Raw genomic sequence first — 17,534 nt, forward strand, 5'->3', positions numbered from 1 at the left:
GAGCAATTTTCGCTCTCATTTTCTGCTCTTCCTGTGGTCTGGTCCGGTGAAAGCTACGTCGGTGACGGGATGTGATCCGCATCATATCGTGTACCCGCCCAATAAGCATTCTCCCTATTCTTCGTTACTTAGACCAAGATTCTCACATTCTTTTGAGATAAGTGCATAGTTAATACAGTCCATTTTTACATAAAACAAATTGTCTTTGTCGTGTTTCATTTATCGAAGGAACACCCTTAACAATAACAATACATTTTAATGCCAAAAACCCATCCGTCTTTTAGTCCGTCAATTTTAAAACGTTACACGGTGTAACGAAATTAAGTGCTGAAATAAGTCCTTTCATACATAAGGCAATAACTAGGGAATTTTAATGCTATTTGCCGTCCGGATTTTTTAAAATTCATGCCCCAGATCAGTCTCTTAGTTACGGCAAAACTCTAAACCTCGTGCCTGCTTGTTTGATGTAATTCGCAATTCACCGGGATTTTCCTTCTTTATCCATTCAGTAAATTATGCGAACTGATAAATGAGTAAACTTTAGAAATTTAATAATATTTTACAAGATCACGGCATCGATCTCTCTCGTATTTCTCATAGCAATGCTTATTTTATCCCTCCCAATTGCCTTTTAACATAAAATTATTAATCGAAACAAAATATATATTGACATTTTCGCCTTCTAACGATTCGGTCTAATGAAATTATGTGACCTTTCGGAGTGGCAGCACTCCAAAACTTCAAGTTTTTCGCGACATTTCTAAATCGCTATTGGAAATCCTAATCTTGGCCTAGCAAGAACGGAAATTACTGTAAAAGCCAATTACATTTCAAGGAAGATTTGCGCGTAGTTCATACAGAATTAGATTCGGTAATTTCAAATTTAATCGGTCTAGTTTTTTCGTGGATCTTATTCAGGATTTCCCGCCTTACGTATTTCATATTTTAATTATTTCAGCACGCAACTCAATTTGCGAATCATCCTCAACGTTCAACTTATCAATGGCAGACCGTTCGATCTTAATGGCCGCTTATTAACAATTCAATCCGCAATTTGCATTATATCCGGTAAAACTTTTGCGGACATCCATCCATTTGCTACAATAGCACCGTGCCCTTAACATGACTGAATAATGAATAATAACTGAGCTTTGGAAACCAGATCGCTATCTAAGATAGATTAATCCGAATTTATTAGTCGGGACATCTGTACGAGATTGATAAAGGGTCGATATGCGATGGGAGATTTATACGTGTATCGGCCTGTGTTGCTGGCATAAACATCTGCGATGTTGAAGATTCATGGAAAGTTTGTTTCAGGAAATCAAGGTCGCCGCAATGGACGTGGCAGTGTGTAAATCAGAGATGCGAACGTCACCATGTCACGGAAAATGTAAAACTCATGTCCCTGAGTACTTGCAGCATGCTGTGTGGTTCCACCCAGCTATGGCCTCAGCCTACTGGCCCTGTGACACTGGGTGAGTCAAATTTTACTGAGGATGTTAGTAAGGGAAACTACGCGTCTTGCCCGTATCTCTTCAAATCACGTACTATGAGCAGTGTAATACTTGCGTGAAGCATTATAAGCAGTTATGATAGTCAAGGATATACTTCTATACACCGTGCGTCAAAGACTTTGGAACACATGACTATTGAATGCTAGAGGGTAAGAAAATAGAGCGATTCCGCTGAATTTATCTTACACAAACATTTGCTTGGTTTCATTCTACGTTGCATTTCTTAAATTCTGAAATTGCTTCTAATTGCGTTAATTTCCTTTTTTATGAGCGCCATTAACGTAAATATCTTTGCCCCCTCGGAGACTTCGATCTTTTCAAAAGGTGTTTTGCAAAAAAAAACTCGCGCCTCTAACAATTCTCGAGATATTTCAATTTCTCTTTGAGGGCACTGCAACAGTGCAACAAACTGCAGTTGTTCTCCCAATCTGATCTACTTCAAAACTCTGCCGCTTTCCGAGATTACACCCCACTATAGTCTCCGAAAAAAAATCACCCCGTATAGTGTGATTTTTTTTTGCAATTCTTCATTTTTTTTCTTTTATTTTCAGGTAGCAAAACTTTATCATTTACAACCCAACACCTTGAATTCGAAGCTATAGCCTCAGCTCCGGCAAAAGACCTTCTTCTCGAAGCTGTGGCGTCTTTCAACGACAGTGTCTTCAGTTTAGTGCGTGATAAAGACTACTTAAAAAAAAAGACTGATCTCAATAAGTTCGTAGTGCGTGTGTCTGTTGTGCGTAGTGACGTTGTGCGTTTGAAACTGAACACTGACGAAAGTTATAACATTGTGCTTAAATCTAGAGCTACTGAGCTGTTAGCCAACGTTACTGCCAAGACGTTTTTTGGTGCCAGACACGGATTGGAGACTTTATCTCAATTGATTTGGTAAATTTTTTTCTTTTATTTGTCATAAAATCTACGTAAGTGAACGTTGCCAAAATTATGTTTTTTAAAGCCCAATTATTAATCATTTGTCAACTCTTCAAATTAGTTACTACAGAACCAAAGAAACTAACCAACATTTACCGTTTACAACATTCCAAAAGAAATATCAATAAAAATTGACAGCGCATTGAAATTTTGGCTTTAGGTAAACGCATATTATAAAACAAAATGACAAAAACCTTTATTGTTGCTTTAAGCCACATAAAAATTTGAAAATTACATTTTTGGAGTTAAAATACTTTATGAACTTTTCGAGATATTAAAAGGATCGTTTCATGCTGGAGTAGACATAGTCACAGTCAGGATTAGACCCAAATTCTTATCAGACTGATAACATTTCCTAATATAAGGAAAAAAATCATATTAACATGTGGGCACAAAAATGTTTAGTTTTCGAGCTGCAAAGTGTTAAATTCTTTTAAATATTCAAATGAAGTTATGAATAAACGTTTTACCTAAATGAGTCCTCGCCCAGAGTTTACAAAGTCATCACTGATAATGCATAATGATTATTATTAAGGATTTAAAAAAACATTGCAGGGGTAAAAGGAAGTGTAACGACCGACAAAGTATCACTCTGTTAATATTGACACTAATCTACTGAGGAATTTCAGTGTGTAAACCCTAAAGGTTAACCATTCAAAGCTTTGAAATTATCTCAAAAACCGTAAGATCCGTGGGGAAAAAATATGAAAATATTTGAAACTTTTAATACTTTGTAACTTGAAAACTAACCAATTCCGAACCTATGATCATGTGAACTTTTTTTCTTAGTTCAATTATGCCCGTTTTTACTTAAATCCCGAATTATTTTCTATAAAGTGTGTTAACTACCACGATTTCATGCTAGATTTTGCGAGTAGCACGTACCGACTTTTGTTATACACTGTACAACCTTTTTGCATTTAAACGAACTAAATAATAATTTCCTAAAATTGCTCGACATACTTAATTGAGTAATTATAATGTATTTTTTCGTGTGAATATACACACAGATTTGGCAACCTCAACGTCTTTTCTAGGTGGGATGAGTACGAGGGTAACACGGGAACACTGAAGGTACTTAAAGGAGCTACAATACAAGATGCTCCAGCCTTTTCATATAGGGGCCTTATGGTAGACACTGCTAGGAATTTCATGTCAATCGAGAGCTTGAAACGAGTTATGGTGAGTCAAAAAATTTTTGAGAGTTTTGGTACCACAAAATTGAAATAAATTTTGATTTTTGAATTGAATTAAATTGAGAATAGTCGACATTCAACTGTTACGAAGATCCCATAAATTTTATGCATGAAGCAAATAACTTCGTAAAACCACCGAATTAGAGACAACCTGTAAATTTAATTCTTATGCCGGATCGAGTTCGGATTTCCAAATATTGTTACAATATGTACAAAGTTATTTTTATGTTATTTATTCACTAGCATGACCTGTACGAAACGGTACCAGAACGAAAACATCATATTTAGTTCTAACCTAACATATTTTAGTTTTTAATCTTGGTTTTACCAATTTTCTCCGGTTTTTGATTTTTTCAAAATGTTTAGAAATGCAGATAATTTCTCGTTTCTGTGCAAATTTGTCGTTTTTTTGAGAAGGAATGTACAATTGTTTGGTATATTCGTTTATCATTTTTTTCACTAAATTCATTGGTATACAGGGTGTTGAGTTATGGACACTTAAACCCCAAAAGGTGACACTAACCTAATGAAGGGTAAAATTTAGATATATCTTTAGATTCATTATACACTGACTTTCAAAAAAACCGCAACATCAAAAAGAACGCATCGTATGTATTTGAATTTTTGGTATGATTTTAGACTTGTAAAGAGAAAAAAAATGATAAAAATTTCAAGTTCGCATTTTAGTACGATATGAAGTTTTTCTTTACTTTTTTATCTGTGACGATCGTTCTTTTTGCAATTTTTCTTACAGGCGGATAGCGATAAAAGTATCATTGTTAGTACCATATGGAATGTGTGATAGTGCAAAATGCCTCGTGTACGTCAAAATGCAGTTTATCGGCAGTTAACTCCCTTTGAAAGGGGAAGAATTGTTGGTATGTATGAGGCAGGTTTACCTTTCCGCGAAATTGCACGTAGATTGGATCGAAACGCATCAACAGCGCTAAGAGCTTGGAGAGATTGGTCTAAGGAAGGGTCAGTAAAACGTCATCGTGATAGTGGCCGTCCAAGAATGACGAACCGACGCGAAGACCAGCGACTTCGTCGTTCAGCGACAGGTGCCCCGTTTGAAACAATTCCGCCTCTTGGTGCTAACTGGGTAGCCACCCTAAATCGAAGGGTCTCCCTTAGTACGATTATCGCAGAATTCGAAGTTTTGGACTAAATTCATATCGTCCTATGCATCGGCTCCATTATCATGAAACCACAGGGTGGCCCGACTGGAGTGGTGTCGTCTGAGAGTGCAATGGGTGGATGAGGGGAGAAGAATCGTGTTCAGTGATGAGAGCCGATTTTGTTTATGGCGATCTGATGGACGGTTACGTGTTAGAAGGCGCAGAGGAGAGCGATTGAATTTGGACTTTTTGGAAAGGCGTCATTCTGGTTTAACACCAGGTGTCATGGTTTGGTGTGCCATTCAGTATGGTAGTCGGTCTCCTCTTGTTTTCATTTATGATAGATTAAATGCTCAGAGGTACATTAATATTGTCTTAGAACCGGTTCTTGTACCATACATGCACGACCATCCTGGAAGCACATTTCAACAGGATAATGCGCGACCACATGTAGCCAACGATACTTTGAGGTATTTGGAAGCTGAAAATTTGAATATTTTGCCTTGGCCAGCTCGGTCTCCAGATTTGTCCCCAATAGAGCATGTATGGGATATGATGGGTCGGAGACTTCAACGTTTAGCTCGCTCTCCAGAGACCAAAGATGAACTCCGCGAGCAGGTGCAGATTGCCTGAGATGCAATACCACAGGAAGATATTGACAATTTAATTTTAAGCATGCCACGTCGCTTACAGGAATGTATTAATTTAAGAGGAGATACCACCCAATATTAAATTATTATTAAATTTTTTCACTTATTCACGATAATTTTCTTTTGATATTTTGATCGTTTTTGTCTATTACCTGACGTAATGCCAGAATTTCAAACGTGTACGATGCGTTCTTCTTGGTGTTGCGGTTTTTTTGAAAGTCAGTGTAATATTGTTTCATTGGATTATTTTCCTTTCTAAAAAGAAAAAGTTTTTAAGTCGCTAGAAGTGACGCGAACTGTTGTACGGCTGAGGAAAATGAAAATTTGAAAAACGTGTGAAAACGTAAACATATTAATTCCATTCGGGCCAAGATTCAACGGGTCCACGAGAAAAACCTGTCCCCAAGTAGTACCAATTTATTAAATTATTCCCCAATTAGGGAGCAAACAACGTAATTTACATTCCTGGTCTTAGACATTAGTTTTAGAGTTAATTTGGTGAAAACACATTCGTTACAATAGACAATTTGAATTGATTGTCTCAGATGTGGAACAAACCCATTAAACCTATTTTCTCGTTTGCTAGGTAAACTTCCTCGCTTTTAGTTTGGAAAATAAATGTGTGACCTAATTTATGCTCGAACATTTGATATGCCTTATTGAATAGAGATTGATTGGTTGGTATAATGGATAAAAAGGACGTTTTATTCCAGGTGGGCATGGCATCAAGCAAACTGAACGTCTTTCACTGGCATATAAGCGATTCGCAGAGTTTTCCTTTAATACTGCCAAACTTACCTCAATTAGCCAAGACTGGTTCTTATAGCACTCAGGAAACTTACTCTCCGGAGGAGGTCAAAGCTTTAGTGGAATTTGCTAGAGTTAGAGGAATTAGGACCCTTCTAGAAGTGGATGTACCTGCTCATGCGGGGAACGGATGGACTTGGGGACCGCTAGAAGGTAAAAAATAACTTTATCCAGAAAAAACATATTTTATGTCCAAAGGATTATCGTTTGCATTTCAGCCAATTTTATTTGATAAATATTGCAGTGACAGCAATGGATATCCCCCTCTTTTTGTTTTGCATAGCTCTTCCATCTTTTCTGAAACGTGTAACGAAAATGCATGACCTATTTCCGCTGGAATCGAAATATTCATATCTTATGTATTCGCCCTATTTTTTTCATATATCTCATTTAGGCACTAAGCAAAACCCTTCTTGTTTCCTAAAAATAAACAACCTAATTCTCGTGTTTTCTTTTCAGGTCTCGGGGAGCTGGCTGTATGCATAAACGAAAGACCATGGAGTTTGTATTGCGGAGAGCCGCCATGTGGTCAGCTCAATCCGGAAAATCCCCATGTGTATGACGTTTTGGAGAAAATATACAAGTAAGAATTATAACCAACACCACTTTAGCTCGATGAAATATCTCGAGATTTTTCCAGCAGGTTTTCAATTGTTCCCTGCGTCGGTAGGAAAACAAATTGGGGGAAAGATCATTACATTTCATATTATGTTACAGATACAAAAGGTTTTCTTCATTTTAATGACGCACGGAATCATAATTTAAAGCAGAGCTTGCAATAGCTTTACGATAAAATATCGAAAATTTTGGGATCTACAATCGAGAAATCACATCGTTTAAGAAAGTACTTAATTTAATGCTCCCGAATTTCCAGTATTATCAATCTCCCAGTATTCGATTTTTTTCACATTTTTTCACATTTAAGTGAATGACAACACAAGACGAATAACGCCTAGAGTAATGAATCATGCTTTAAGTGACATCTTGGTAATATCTCCTTTGAAAAATATGCAAATTAACGGGTTACATGCAAAATGCATTACCTCGTGTTTACTATCTCTGATCCCAACATTACCGTATCCACAATAGGTTCAATGAGACGAAAGTTTGTTTGTTGCAAATGTCCTGTCATGATGAAGCCCATGAGGGAAACTATCACTTGTGACAACGCGAATCTGCTATTCTATGCATAAACTAATTCACATGCTGTCCCAAGATGAAACCAACAAGTTCATTTTAGGACATTATAAAATACATCTTGCACCCTGGACGGTTTCATTTTGGGCGATGATAATTTGAAAAAAGTGGGAGGCACAAAAATTGCCTTTGCCACGCATTACTCTGTGGATTGTCCATTTCTGGAGCTCAACCAGGAGGATCTTGGTAATTACCAAAGACGTGAACTCGGTTAAATTGGGGTAATGTTGCGCTATTTGAAGTTTATACATATGCTTTTCCGAATGAAAAAAAAATCCGATAACTTTCAGAACCATTTAAAAAAAAATCCTTTTTCCACAGCTTGTTTGGCGAGGTAATTCGAAATTATGGACATTTCATTATTGCAACTTTTCCCCTTCTACAGTGATCAAAAAATAAGACAAATTTTTTATTTAAAGCTGGTGGTTTATCCAGAATCATGAAATTATTTACTCGTGAGTTGGTGGCAATGCCTGTGATGTCTGTGCAAAATTTCGTGTCAATATGTTCAATTGCTACACCGCTACACGTGTTTTTGTGAACATACAAAAATTAGTTTTTCGGTTTTTACTATGCTTGATTTGGTTGGAGGAAAAAAGGATTCGGTTGGAGGTTGATTTGGTTAGATTTGGTTGAAGGAAAGAAAGATGTGGCTAGAGGTTGATTTGGTTGGATTTGGTTAAAGGAAAAAAATTTGCAATAAATTTTGTTTGTGGAATGAACATTTTCCCGCGGAAACGTTAAGGATATTGTAGATGGCGTGTGGCCATGCGGATATGCCTCAAAAAACTATTTACATGTGGTGCAAGCACTTCAAAAGAGGTTAAGAAAGAGTTAAAAACGAACTGCGTCCAGAACGACCATCAACATCTACCGATGTTGATGATAAATAAAATCAAAGATTTGGTACTCCAAAATTGTCCATTGACGATTAGAGACCTTGCTGACACTACGGGCGTTTCATTTGGAACCACCTTGATCATTTAAAAATGTTTTGTGGCTCAAATGAGTCAAATCTCGATTGGTTCCTAAAACATTATTTTTTTTGGAAAAATGGCGTCATATGGAAATCTGGCAGGATGTAATGAAATGCATCATAACTGGTGATGAGACTTGGATTTATTCATACCACCCAGAATCAACCGGCCGATCTAGACAATGTCGTGCTACATGTGAACCAAAACCGAAAAAACCGCGACTAAGTCTCTGAAAAACCAAATGACCAATTTACAAATAAATTTTTTTTAATTATCGCGGTGCTGTGTGTTATGAATTTCTTCAGCCAGGCCAAAACGTTACCAAAAAATATTTCTTGAGCATTCTTTGCGCGAAGCTATTCGCCCGAAAGGTCAGAATTATGGGCAGATCCTTCTTGGTTTTTGCACGATTATAATACACCGTCCCATACCGGTCCTGCAAGAACATTTTACTAAAAACCCAACTCACATCGTTCCAAAACTACCGTATTCGCCTGATTTGGCACCATTGGACTTCCAGTTATTTAACAAACTCACAAGTTCTGACTCGATTGAGGAGATAAAAGTCGAATCGACGAACTTATTGAAAGCCATTCCAGAAAAATATTTCTCTGACTGTTCGAGGCATTAGAAAAAGCGATGGCGTAAGTGCATTATGTTGGACGGGGACTTTGAAGGCGATGAAATTTATAATATTTTCAAAAATAAATATTTTTCAATTTATAAATAAATTCACTTCATTTTTTCGTCACGGTCGTACGACGTGACGATGTCGTATTTGAAATCCGACGTTTCTCTTTCAGGCAACCATCCTCATCTTTGTTTTTTCTTATAGGCGCCATCTTGAATTTTAACATTGTTGAATTCGGCTTTTTTCCGATAACACTGATAGAGTACATGTTGAGAGTAAAAGTTTATTAATATTTTATTTTTATGTCAGCTGCTGACATCGCATATCACGTCAATGTTTTTAATATGGTTTCAAAAGCATCCAGGACATGTGTTTGAATTGGATAGGAACAAAATTGATGCGAGTTCTGAACGCAATATGCCGTTTTTAAAACTCCACATTTTCCTGGAATTAAATAATTACATTGCAATTCAAATACAGTTTGAAATATGGATCAATACAACTATCAAGAAAAAACGACTTTTGGTATGCTTAAAATGGAGCAAAAACACGAGGTTAGGAGAAGATTTGAATCTTTTCGCTATGGGTAAGTTACGCCGCCTCAAAGGGAAATTGATATGATGGATAGTAAAGAGCAAATTCGTATGGAAAATAATACCCAAAACAGGCAACGGCTAAAAAGAAAATAGATCGAAACAACTAAATCTGCTTCAAGTTGAGAAATAACACCAGAAAGAGAAGGAGGCGCAGCACTTCAGTAGAAAATTATCATGATCAAAATCGATGCAAGAGCACCTTTGGGTTTAGGTGGGAAAATGACGCACAAAACGACAGAGTTTTCAAGTTGGAAAAACGATCAAATTCCATTTGAAAAACTCCTAAAGCTTAAATAACTGCCAAAATAAAATATACAAAAGCTGTTAAATTATAACAGTATTCAAAAATTTTTATAAAATTTACCCATGTAGCTAGTTACAGGGTGTATTTAAAGTAGCGCAAAAGTTCTTCAGTACGATGTTGGAAATCCTTCTGTGAGTTCTATAAAAATACGTTAAAAAATTAGTTCGACTATTTTCCTGCTTTAGATATCTAAAATTGAAAATTCAGCTTGTGTATTTTGCAATGCGTTTTTCAGATAGTAGAATTTCCCATAGATAGATAGGTCTCTGTATTATTATAATTGATTAAATGTTATGCTACCGTACCAGGTCTTGCAACATTAATCAAATTAACTTAGCGGTAATGCCATATGGCAGCGGGAAAAAAAACAACAATTCTGATTTTAATCAGTTTTGTTTGATTTGGAGTTTAGACCCAACAATGTACCTGAAGAACTCGGGCGCTACTTAAGAAAGAACATCCGGTATACGTTGTATCCATCCAAAGAAGCAACTTCGGCATTGAAATTATAATATGTATACAGGGTGTTTCCTAACTACGTGTAAAAAATTTAAAGGCGTAATCCTCGACTGATTTTGAGTCAAAAATGTCTAATAAACATATGTCCGCAAATGCCTTGTTTCCAAGATACAGGATGTTGACTGAAAGACGTTGAAAAAGGTTTTAAAGGTTTCTAAAGATTTGGTGGTATTTACTAACTTGTTTATTGTTATTTTTGTTTGCTACTTCCACTACTATAAACAAGATAGTCAGTGTTATTTTGGTGTTTTACTCTCTAAAGTGAAAGAATTTAGTTCTGTGTCCCAAAAATCAGATTATACCTCAGTTTTGAAAATTTTTCAAATGCCTAATTACACTAATCAAGAAATGGCCAATATGGTTTTTGTTTACGGCCTTGCTGATGGTAAGTGTTTGGCAGCGAGGCGCATTTACATGGAAAGGTTTCCAAACCACCAACCTCCCAACCACCAAACCTTTAAAAACCTCTTTCAACGTCTTTGTGACATTTCAACACCCTGTATCTTGGAAACAAGGCATTTGCGGACATATGTTTATTAGACATTTTCGACTCAAAATCATTCGAGTATTACGCCTTTAATTTTTTTACACGTAGTTAGGAAACACCCTGTATATACTATGTTCAGGATTGAGCTTAAAGTTGTTTTAGTAATTAGCAAGAAATGAAGTAGCTTTATTTAGTTTATCATATTTACCGCGCACCCAGAGGCAACGCCTATGAATGTTAAGCACGTGGCACCACTTCAGAACGTCCAAATGTGGGAAATCTTTGTCCTAATAATGGTGGTTCCTCGAAAGGGACCAATATCTTGCTCAAGTGTCTTTGTTTGCCTTAGCACCACGTGTTCAACGACCGAATTAAGGGCACCCTCTTTGTAAAAAGGGGGTTTCTCCTGAAGTACGCCTATGGGTGCCGATCCCAAAATGTAGTTTTAAGATTCCAAGGAAGAGTTTTTTTGGTTGTTGTTGCAAGAACACCACTACGCTTAGAACACACTGCGACAATTCCTTAATCACCACTATTAATAGTAAAGGGTGCATAATCCAAAAGTGCAAAAAGAAACGTTTTATTATCTACAGTCCAAAGATTCGAAAGGCAAGGTTTCCTTCAAATCAAAAACACTGTATATACAAAATTTTTATTTCTTCAGAAATAGGCTATCGACCTTTTGGTCTTTCTGCCCTTGAGTTATACATTTCATTTTGGAGAAATTATAATATTTTTATAAAATACTTCAAAAATACCCGTATAGAAAAAAGTGACGAAAAGGCCGAAACCTAAAATTTGCCATTTGATTACTAACATTGTTTGTATTTGTCACTTCAAAATCAAATCAAATGCAGTCTCGAATTAATATTCCCCAGAAGAGAATTGAAAGGCGAAAGATAAAATTGTTTTCATTCCAGTCAGACTTTTAATTTCTTCTACTTAATTGTAATTCCAAAATGCTTCTCAAGTCTTATCCAATCTTTTCTTTTTGCTAAGCTAAATAATTGCAGATATGCAAGTTTTTCGAATTCGTCGACATTGCCAGCACGCCATCTTCAGCTGATTCTTTTCATGCAAATTAAAGGATCTTAAAAGATAATAAATCTCTGGAATCCAACCAAAACAGTGTGCCGTTAGTCACGAATTTTCATATTTTACCAATGCTTTCTTTCATCCCTTTACAGAGATTTAATAGAACTTAGTGGCGAAACCGAAATCTTCCACCTCGGAGGGGACGAAGTGAACCTCGAATGTTGGGCCCAACACCTGCAAAAGGGTAACACCCCTAACAACTACACGGATTTGCATGATCTCTGGGGAGAATTTACCACCAAGGCGTTACTTCGATTGCAGCAAGCTAATGGGGGGGAAAAAGTGCCTCATGTTATCGTGTGGTCTAGCAAACTTAGCAAACGACCCTACATAACCAAGTATCTGGATAGGGTAAGTAGGTTCAAAGATTTCTTACATATACTGTAATATGTACACTTAGACAATTTTGACTTCTTTTTGCCTGCTTAATGAAATGGTTTTCTTGGTATACTTACCTTCTTATTAACCGCATTCTTAGGACTATAAATATCATTTAAAGAGGCTTACAAATGGAAACCTAATTTAAAGGCCATAAATTAAAATTAGTGTACTTCACTGGCCTAGACAGTTAGCGCGGATTATAATTAAGAAATGTTGTTCTTAACAAATTGAGAAATTTTAAATTTAGTAGGGGCGTAGGTGTTATGCGACTGAGGTATTCGGGAGTTATAATGCCCCAATATCTCTTGTTTATGAAATTTTTGTCTCAACAATAAATCGCATATTTTAATATTATCAAATATTCACAAACAGTAGGGCGTAAATGAGGTGGAATCAACAGTAAATGCGAATCTTAAAAAGGTTCCTAAATCGAACAGGAAATTTTCAACGTTTTATTAAAATTTATGAATTTAGACTTACCGTTTTGCAATATAAAAAGCTAATTTTCTTAAATTTAAATGTGGGTCGTCAAGGAGAGGAGTCTCATGGAAATTGAATATATGATTACATCGTTCTGTTTGTATTCCGTTTGAAATGATCCATAGTGTAACGAGGTCTTCGAAGAAGTTTTTCGAGGAAGTTGAATTAAGAAGAACTACAGATCTCCTGAAAATATTTATAATGGAAGTTTTCAGGAGAGAGTTGTAGGTTTAGACAAACAAGATGGAATGACGTATGAGGAACTATATATGTAAGTGCAGGATCATTCAAACTCGATGCTCATAAATTTCATATGAATAAAGGCGGGCATTGCAAAGTAATTTTTTCACCACATTAAATAACAAGACGTAACCTAATATAAATGCTAAAAACATCAAAATGTGGAAATCGACACTCGGCGTCGCGACGACGACGCTCGTGTTTTCAGAAATATACCTTTTTTTCAAAAATAAACATCGATACACTCTAAACAATTTTTATGTAAAAAGTTCTTTGACGTTTCTAAACAATTTTTATGTAAAAAGTTCTTTGACATTTCTAAACAATTTTTATATAAAAAGTTCTTTGACATTTCTAAACAATTTTTATATAAAAAGTTATTTGACATTTCTAAACAATTTTTATGTAAAAAGTTCTTTGACATTTCTAAACAATTTTTATATAAAAAGTTCTTTGATATTTCTAAACAATTTTTATATAAAAATTTCTTTGACATTTTTAAACAATTTTTATATAAAAAGTTCTTTGACATTTCTAAACAATTTTTATGTAAAAAGTTCTTTGACATTTCTAAACAATTTTTATATAAAAAGTTCTTTGACATTTCTAATCATTTAAATGCTACAGGGGAAACAAATATCAAGACAAGACTGTCAAATATGTTAACGTTTCTTTCACCTGTAGCTCTTAAATTATTGGAAATTTAAAGACTTTTTATAAAAAAAGGCGTGTTTTGAATGTATGAAAGTTCATATTTTTGTAATAAAGGTATATTCTGAATAAAAATAGCGTCAGCGTCGCGACGCCGAGCATCGCTTTCCATATTTTAATGTTTTAGCATGTATTTCAACTTAAGTCTCCTTATTTAAAGTGGTGAAAAAATTACTTTGTTAAGCCCATCTGTGTTCGTATAAAATGAGTGGAGCGTCGAGTTTGAATGACCCTATACAGCATGATGAAGCATTAAGCCACTTAAAAAGAGAATAATTAGTTATTTAGCCTAGATACTGTCGTAGGGTTGGATTGAGAAACTGAAACTGAAAATAAGATTCATCCGAGGCAGTCAGGTCTGGTAAATGTCGGTAAAGAATATGTAGAAGTTGTCAAGTATGAATAACGAAATGTACGGTAAGGGATAGTGGAATGGGAGAACGTGTCCAACACTGTTATAATTTAACAAGAAAGCGGATGTCCCCGTTACATTAATTCATGGAAAAATGCCATGCGTTCCTGCCATATACATTGCTTCATCCCTTGATTTAAAGGAAGAATATGCAGCGCATCTTTAAACAGTTTATCCAACATTTTATAAAATATTCCTGATGTAAAAACAGAACGATTTAATTCAATTCAGCTCAGTCCAAAATTGGACTGTTTTCAAAGTGCTGGATGTCAAACTGGAGATTAAAAAAAGGAAAAAAATTAATTACTTCTTTCGTAATGCTACTATCTGAACAAAATGTTTTTTCGGGGGATTTTTAGGGGAAAAAAATCATAATCCGTTTACGTTGTGATGCGCATTGGAGAGCATGCTGTCAGGGCTAGATGAAGTCTCTTTAAAAGAGCATAACTTTTTTATCGTTCCGTATAAAATTTATTTACGACTAAATTTGTATTTTCCCACATATTTTATGAAAAGAAGGTACCGTGGCATTAATCCCTGCGGGCATACCTTCTTCAGATATTTAAAATTTAAAGTTCACCGCACGTCTTGAAAAATAACTTTAAAATACGTATTTATTCGCACAGTACAGCAAAATAAATAATAAAAAATTGGTATAGTAAAATAAAAGCATGAAAATTTTTAAACAATAATAAGAATTGAATATTAATTAAAAAGTTTTTTTTTTGGTTTCCACTGTACTAATAAATATACACTTTAAAGTAATTTTTCAAGACATGCGGTGACCTTTAAACTTAAAATATCTCAAGAAGGAATGCCCCTAGGGACTTGGACCAAGATACCTTCTTTTCATAAAACATGTGGGAAAATACAAATTTAGACATAAATAAATTTTATACCGTGTAATAAAAAAGTTATGCCCCTTTAAAGAGAGTTCACCTAGCGCTGACAGCGCCTTCTATAATGTACATAGAAAATGTAAACGGATTCTGATTTCTCGCCCCTAAAACCCCCCTGGTGCGACATTTTGTTCAGCTAGTAGAATTACAAACGAAGTAATAAATTTTTTTCTTTTTCACTTTCACGTTCTGTATATTGAAAACCGTCTATTTTTGGACTAAGATAAATTGAATTAAATCGTCATGTTTTCGTCTCAAAAATAGATGGTAAAATTTAATACACACCTTTTAGACACACCCTGTATGTTACAACTGGCACAGAATTTGCAGATTCAGATCCTCATAAAATTTTCAGGAACTAACGAATATACGAGTAAATGAACTGAACTATTGAAGAACGAAAACTGAGAATGCAAAATGAGTTAGAATTTAGTACTTGCCCTTAAGGCATTTACGAATGCGATCAGCACGGAAATAGAAAAGGTCAATGGTAATAAAATGACAACTATTCAGTTTTAGATAGTTCTTCAGCATATCAACACGAAAATTTCATTATTTCGTGACTAGTTTTGGAGTATAATCAAGAGAAAGCTAAAAAACCAGTTTTTTTATGAAAAAGGAAAAGGAAGAATTCATAAACCTTCTGAAGAACCCTTCATCTTGGTAAGATTTTGCTGCTTTTAAGGTCCCGCAGGTTCTTCTATTCCATAGTATTTTCTATAGCAATAAAAGTAAAAGGAAAAAGTAGTTGGAAGAACATTTATGGTTAGTACACTAGAAATAGTGAAATGGCATATTCCAGAACCTCAAAGTGCGCAAAATTGCTCCAAGGTAAATCCCCTATGTGCATATTTAATTTTTACCTCAAGTTTGAGCTTCAGAAACGAACACACTGTAAAATCCAACAATCCGAGACAACTGCCAATTCTAAGAGCCATTTTCTCGTATATCTCGAAAGATAGTCTTAAGTTCTAGCTTTATGTTCACACCAAACGTGCCCTGTATTTTCTGGCCTAAAACGCTAATTGTTTGGTTTAAGGTAAATTTTGGGTTTTTTGCGAATTTTTGAAGAAACAACTATCTCAACATAGTAAAACTCATGAAAATATTTAATTCCAGAGCCAAGTAACAGTTCAGAGCTGGGGTGCTAGCCAATGGACCGACACTCCTGACCTCATATCCGATGGTTACAAGGTACTAATCTCCCACGTGGATGCCTGGTACCTGGACTGTGGATTTGGAAGATGGAGAGAAACTGGAGAAGCAGCCTGTGATCCTTATAGGCCTTGGCAAACCGTATACAATCATAGACCGTGGCAGCAGTTTCGACTCAACAAAAAGCAAATAATAGGTAAAATTGAACACTCACTTTGTTACATCTTATACGAAAAAAAATTACGGCAACAGGAATGTGTACAGGGTGGTCCACGTAAGATGATCCAAATTCAAACCTCAAAAGCAGTGAGGGTTCGGAAAAAAAGTTTAATATAAAAGTTTCTTAATTGTTCATGAGTTTTTGCTTTTTAATATTTTGGAAGTTACAGGGTGATGCAGGAAACCGTGACATGACCAAAAAATATTCTTTAAATGGAATATTCTATATTTCACTATGGGTACCTTTTCTGCTTGTAACTATAAGTATTTTGTTTAGCAGTTCTTGAGTTAATTTAATTTATAGTAAAAATGTAAGGAAAAATAAACATGTTCCAACTTTAAATAAATTCACATAGTATTAATTGTAACGTTTGAAAACTTATCCAGTTAAAAACAAAAGGTTGTTTCATTTGAGTATATTTTTAGAATTTTATACAGGGAACGACAAAAAATATTAAAACTTTGCACATTTGAAATGTCTCGAACTATATTTTTTTAATGAGACACCCTGTATTCTTTTGAATGCTAGGCTTATTTACTATACAGATGGTATATACACAATTCCTCTAGGTTCGTTGCCGACCTTAATACCGCATCGCCTTGATTTACAGATACTATTGATTGTCGTATTCTACTTTTTAAATCCTCCACATTATTAAGTCGATGTTGATGAGTCAATTCCTTCAGATATCTCCAAAGATAATAGTTTGACGGTTTCAAATCGGAACTTCTAGGAGATTAGTTCCATATCTATCAATAATTACATGAAAATTGTTTAATTTAATTTTTGGCCGTTTACACACCTCCAAAGCTTTATACATTCTAAATTAATGCGTTGCTTGATAACTTAGATAGAATTAATGTTGAAAGTTAACTAAAACCATGTAGGATCTCTTTATTTTCAGACTTTTGTCTTGGATTTTTATTTTAAACTAGATTAACTCCAAAACTGCTCAACATTTTTCATATATGGAATTTTAAAAAATTTATGGTTATAAGCAGAATTAATA

At 35.1% G+C, this 17,534-nt stretch overlaps 2 protein-coding genes and 1 long non-coding RNA gene across 12 annotated transcripts in view; 2 read left to right on the forward strand and 1 right to left on the reverse strand.

Moving 5' to 3' along the window:
* The window catches only part of fdl (fused lobes), a 113,049-nt gene that overhangs the window by 90,380 nt on the left and 5,135 nt on the right, over positions 1 to 17,534 (forward strand). For all 8 annotated transcript variants that reach the window (XM_066296144.1, XM_066296147.1, XM_066296141.1 and 5 more), the window contains 7 exons: positions 1,321 to 1,478; positions 2,069 to 2,405; positions 3,488 to 3,632; positions 6,128 to 6,374; positions 6,681 to 6,804; positions 12,120 to 12,378; positions 16,270 to 16,501. In XM_066296144.1, the coding sequence (XP_066152241.1) occupies positions 1,321 to 1,478; positions 2,069 to 2,405; positions 3,488 to 3,632; positions 6,128 to 6,374; positions 6,681 to 6,804; positions 12,120 to 12,378; positions 16,270 to 16,501 (1,502 nt within the window). The remainder of the gene's footprint in view (positions 1 to 1,320; positions 1,479 to 2,068; positions 2,406 to 3,487; positions 3,633 to 6,127; positions 6,375 to 6,680; positions 6,805 to 12,119; positions 12,379 to 16,269; positions 16,502 to 17,534) is intronic.
* s-cup (stanley-cup) overlaps positions 1 to 17,534 on the reverse strand; it is a 66,377-nt gene that overhangs the window by 39,378 nt on the left and 9,465 nt on the right. The gene's annotated exons all lie outside the window — the stretch shown is intronic.
* Positions 12,385 to 16,263, forward strand: LOC136346795 (uncharacterized). Of its 2 annotated transcripts, XR_010733364.1 has the most exons (4): positions 12,385 to 13,159; positions 14,145 to 15,813; positions 15,874 to 15,981; positions 16,032 to 16,263. It is a non-coding gene; the product is annotated as an uncharacterized lncRNA (long non-coding RNA). The 2 variants fall into 2 exon arrangements; XR_010733363.1 differs by having other exon boundaries at positions 14,145 to 15,981.

Source organism: Euwallacea fornicatus, chromosome 24, assembly GCF_040115645.1.
Source record: "Euwallacea fornicatus isolate EFF26 chromosome 24, ASM4011564v1, whole genome shotgun sequence".
Taxonomy (NCBI): domain Eukaryota; kingdom Metazoa; phylum Arthropoda; class Insecta; order Coleoptera; family Curculionidae; genus Euwallacea; species Euwallacea fornicatus.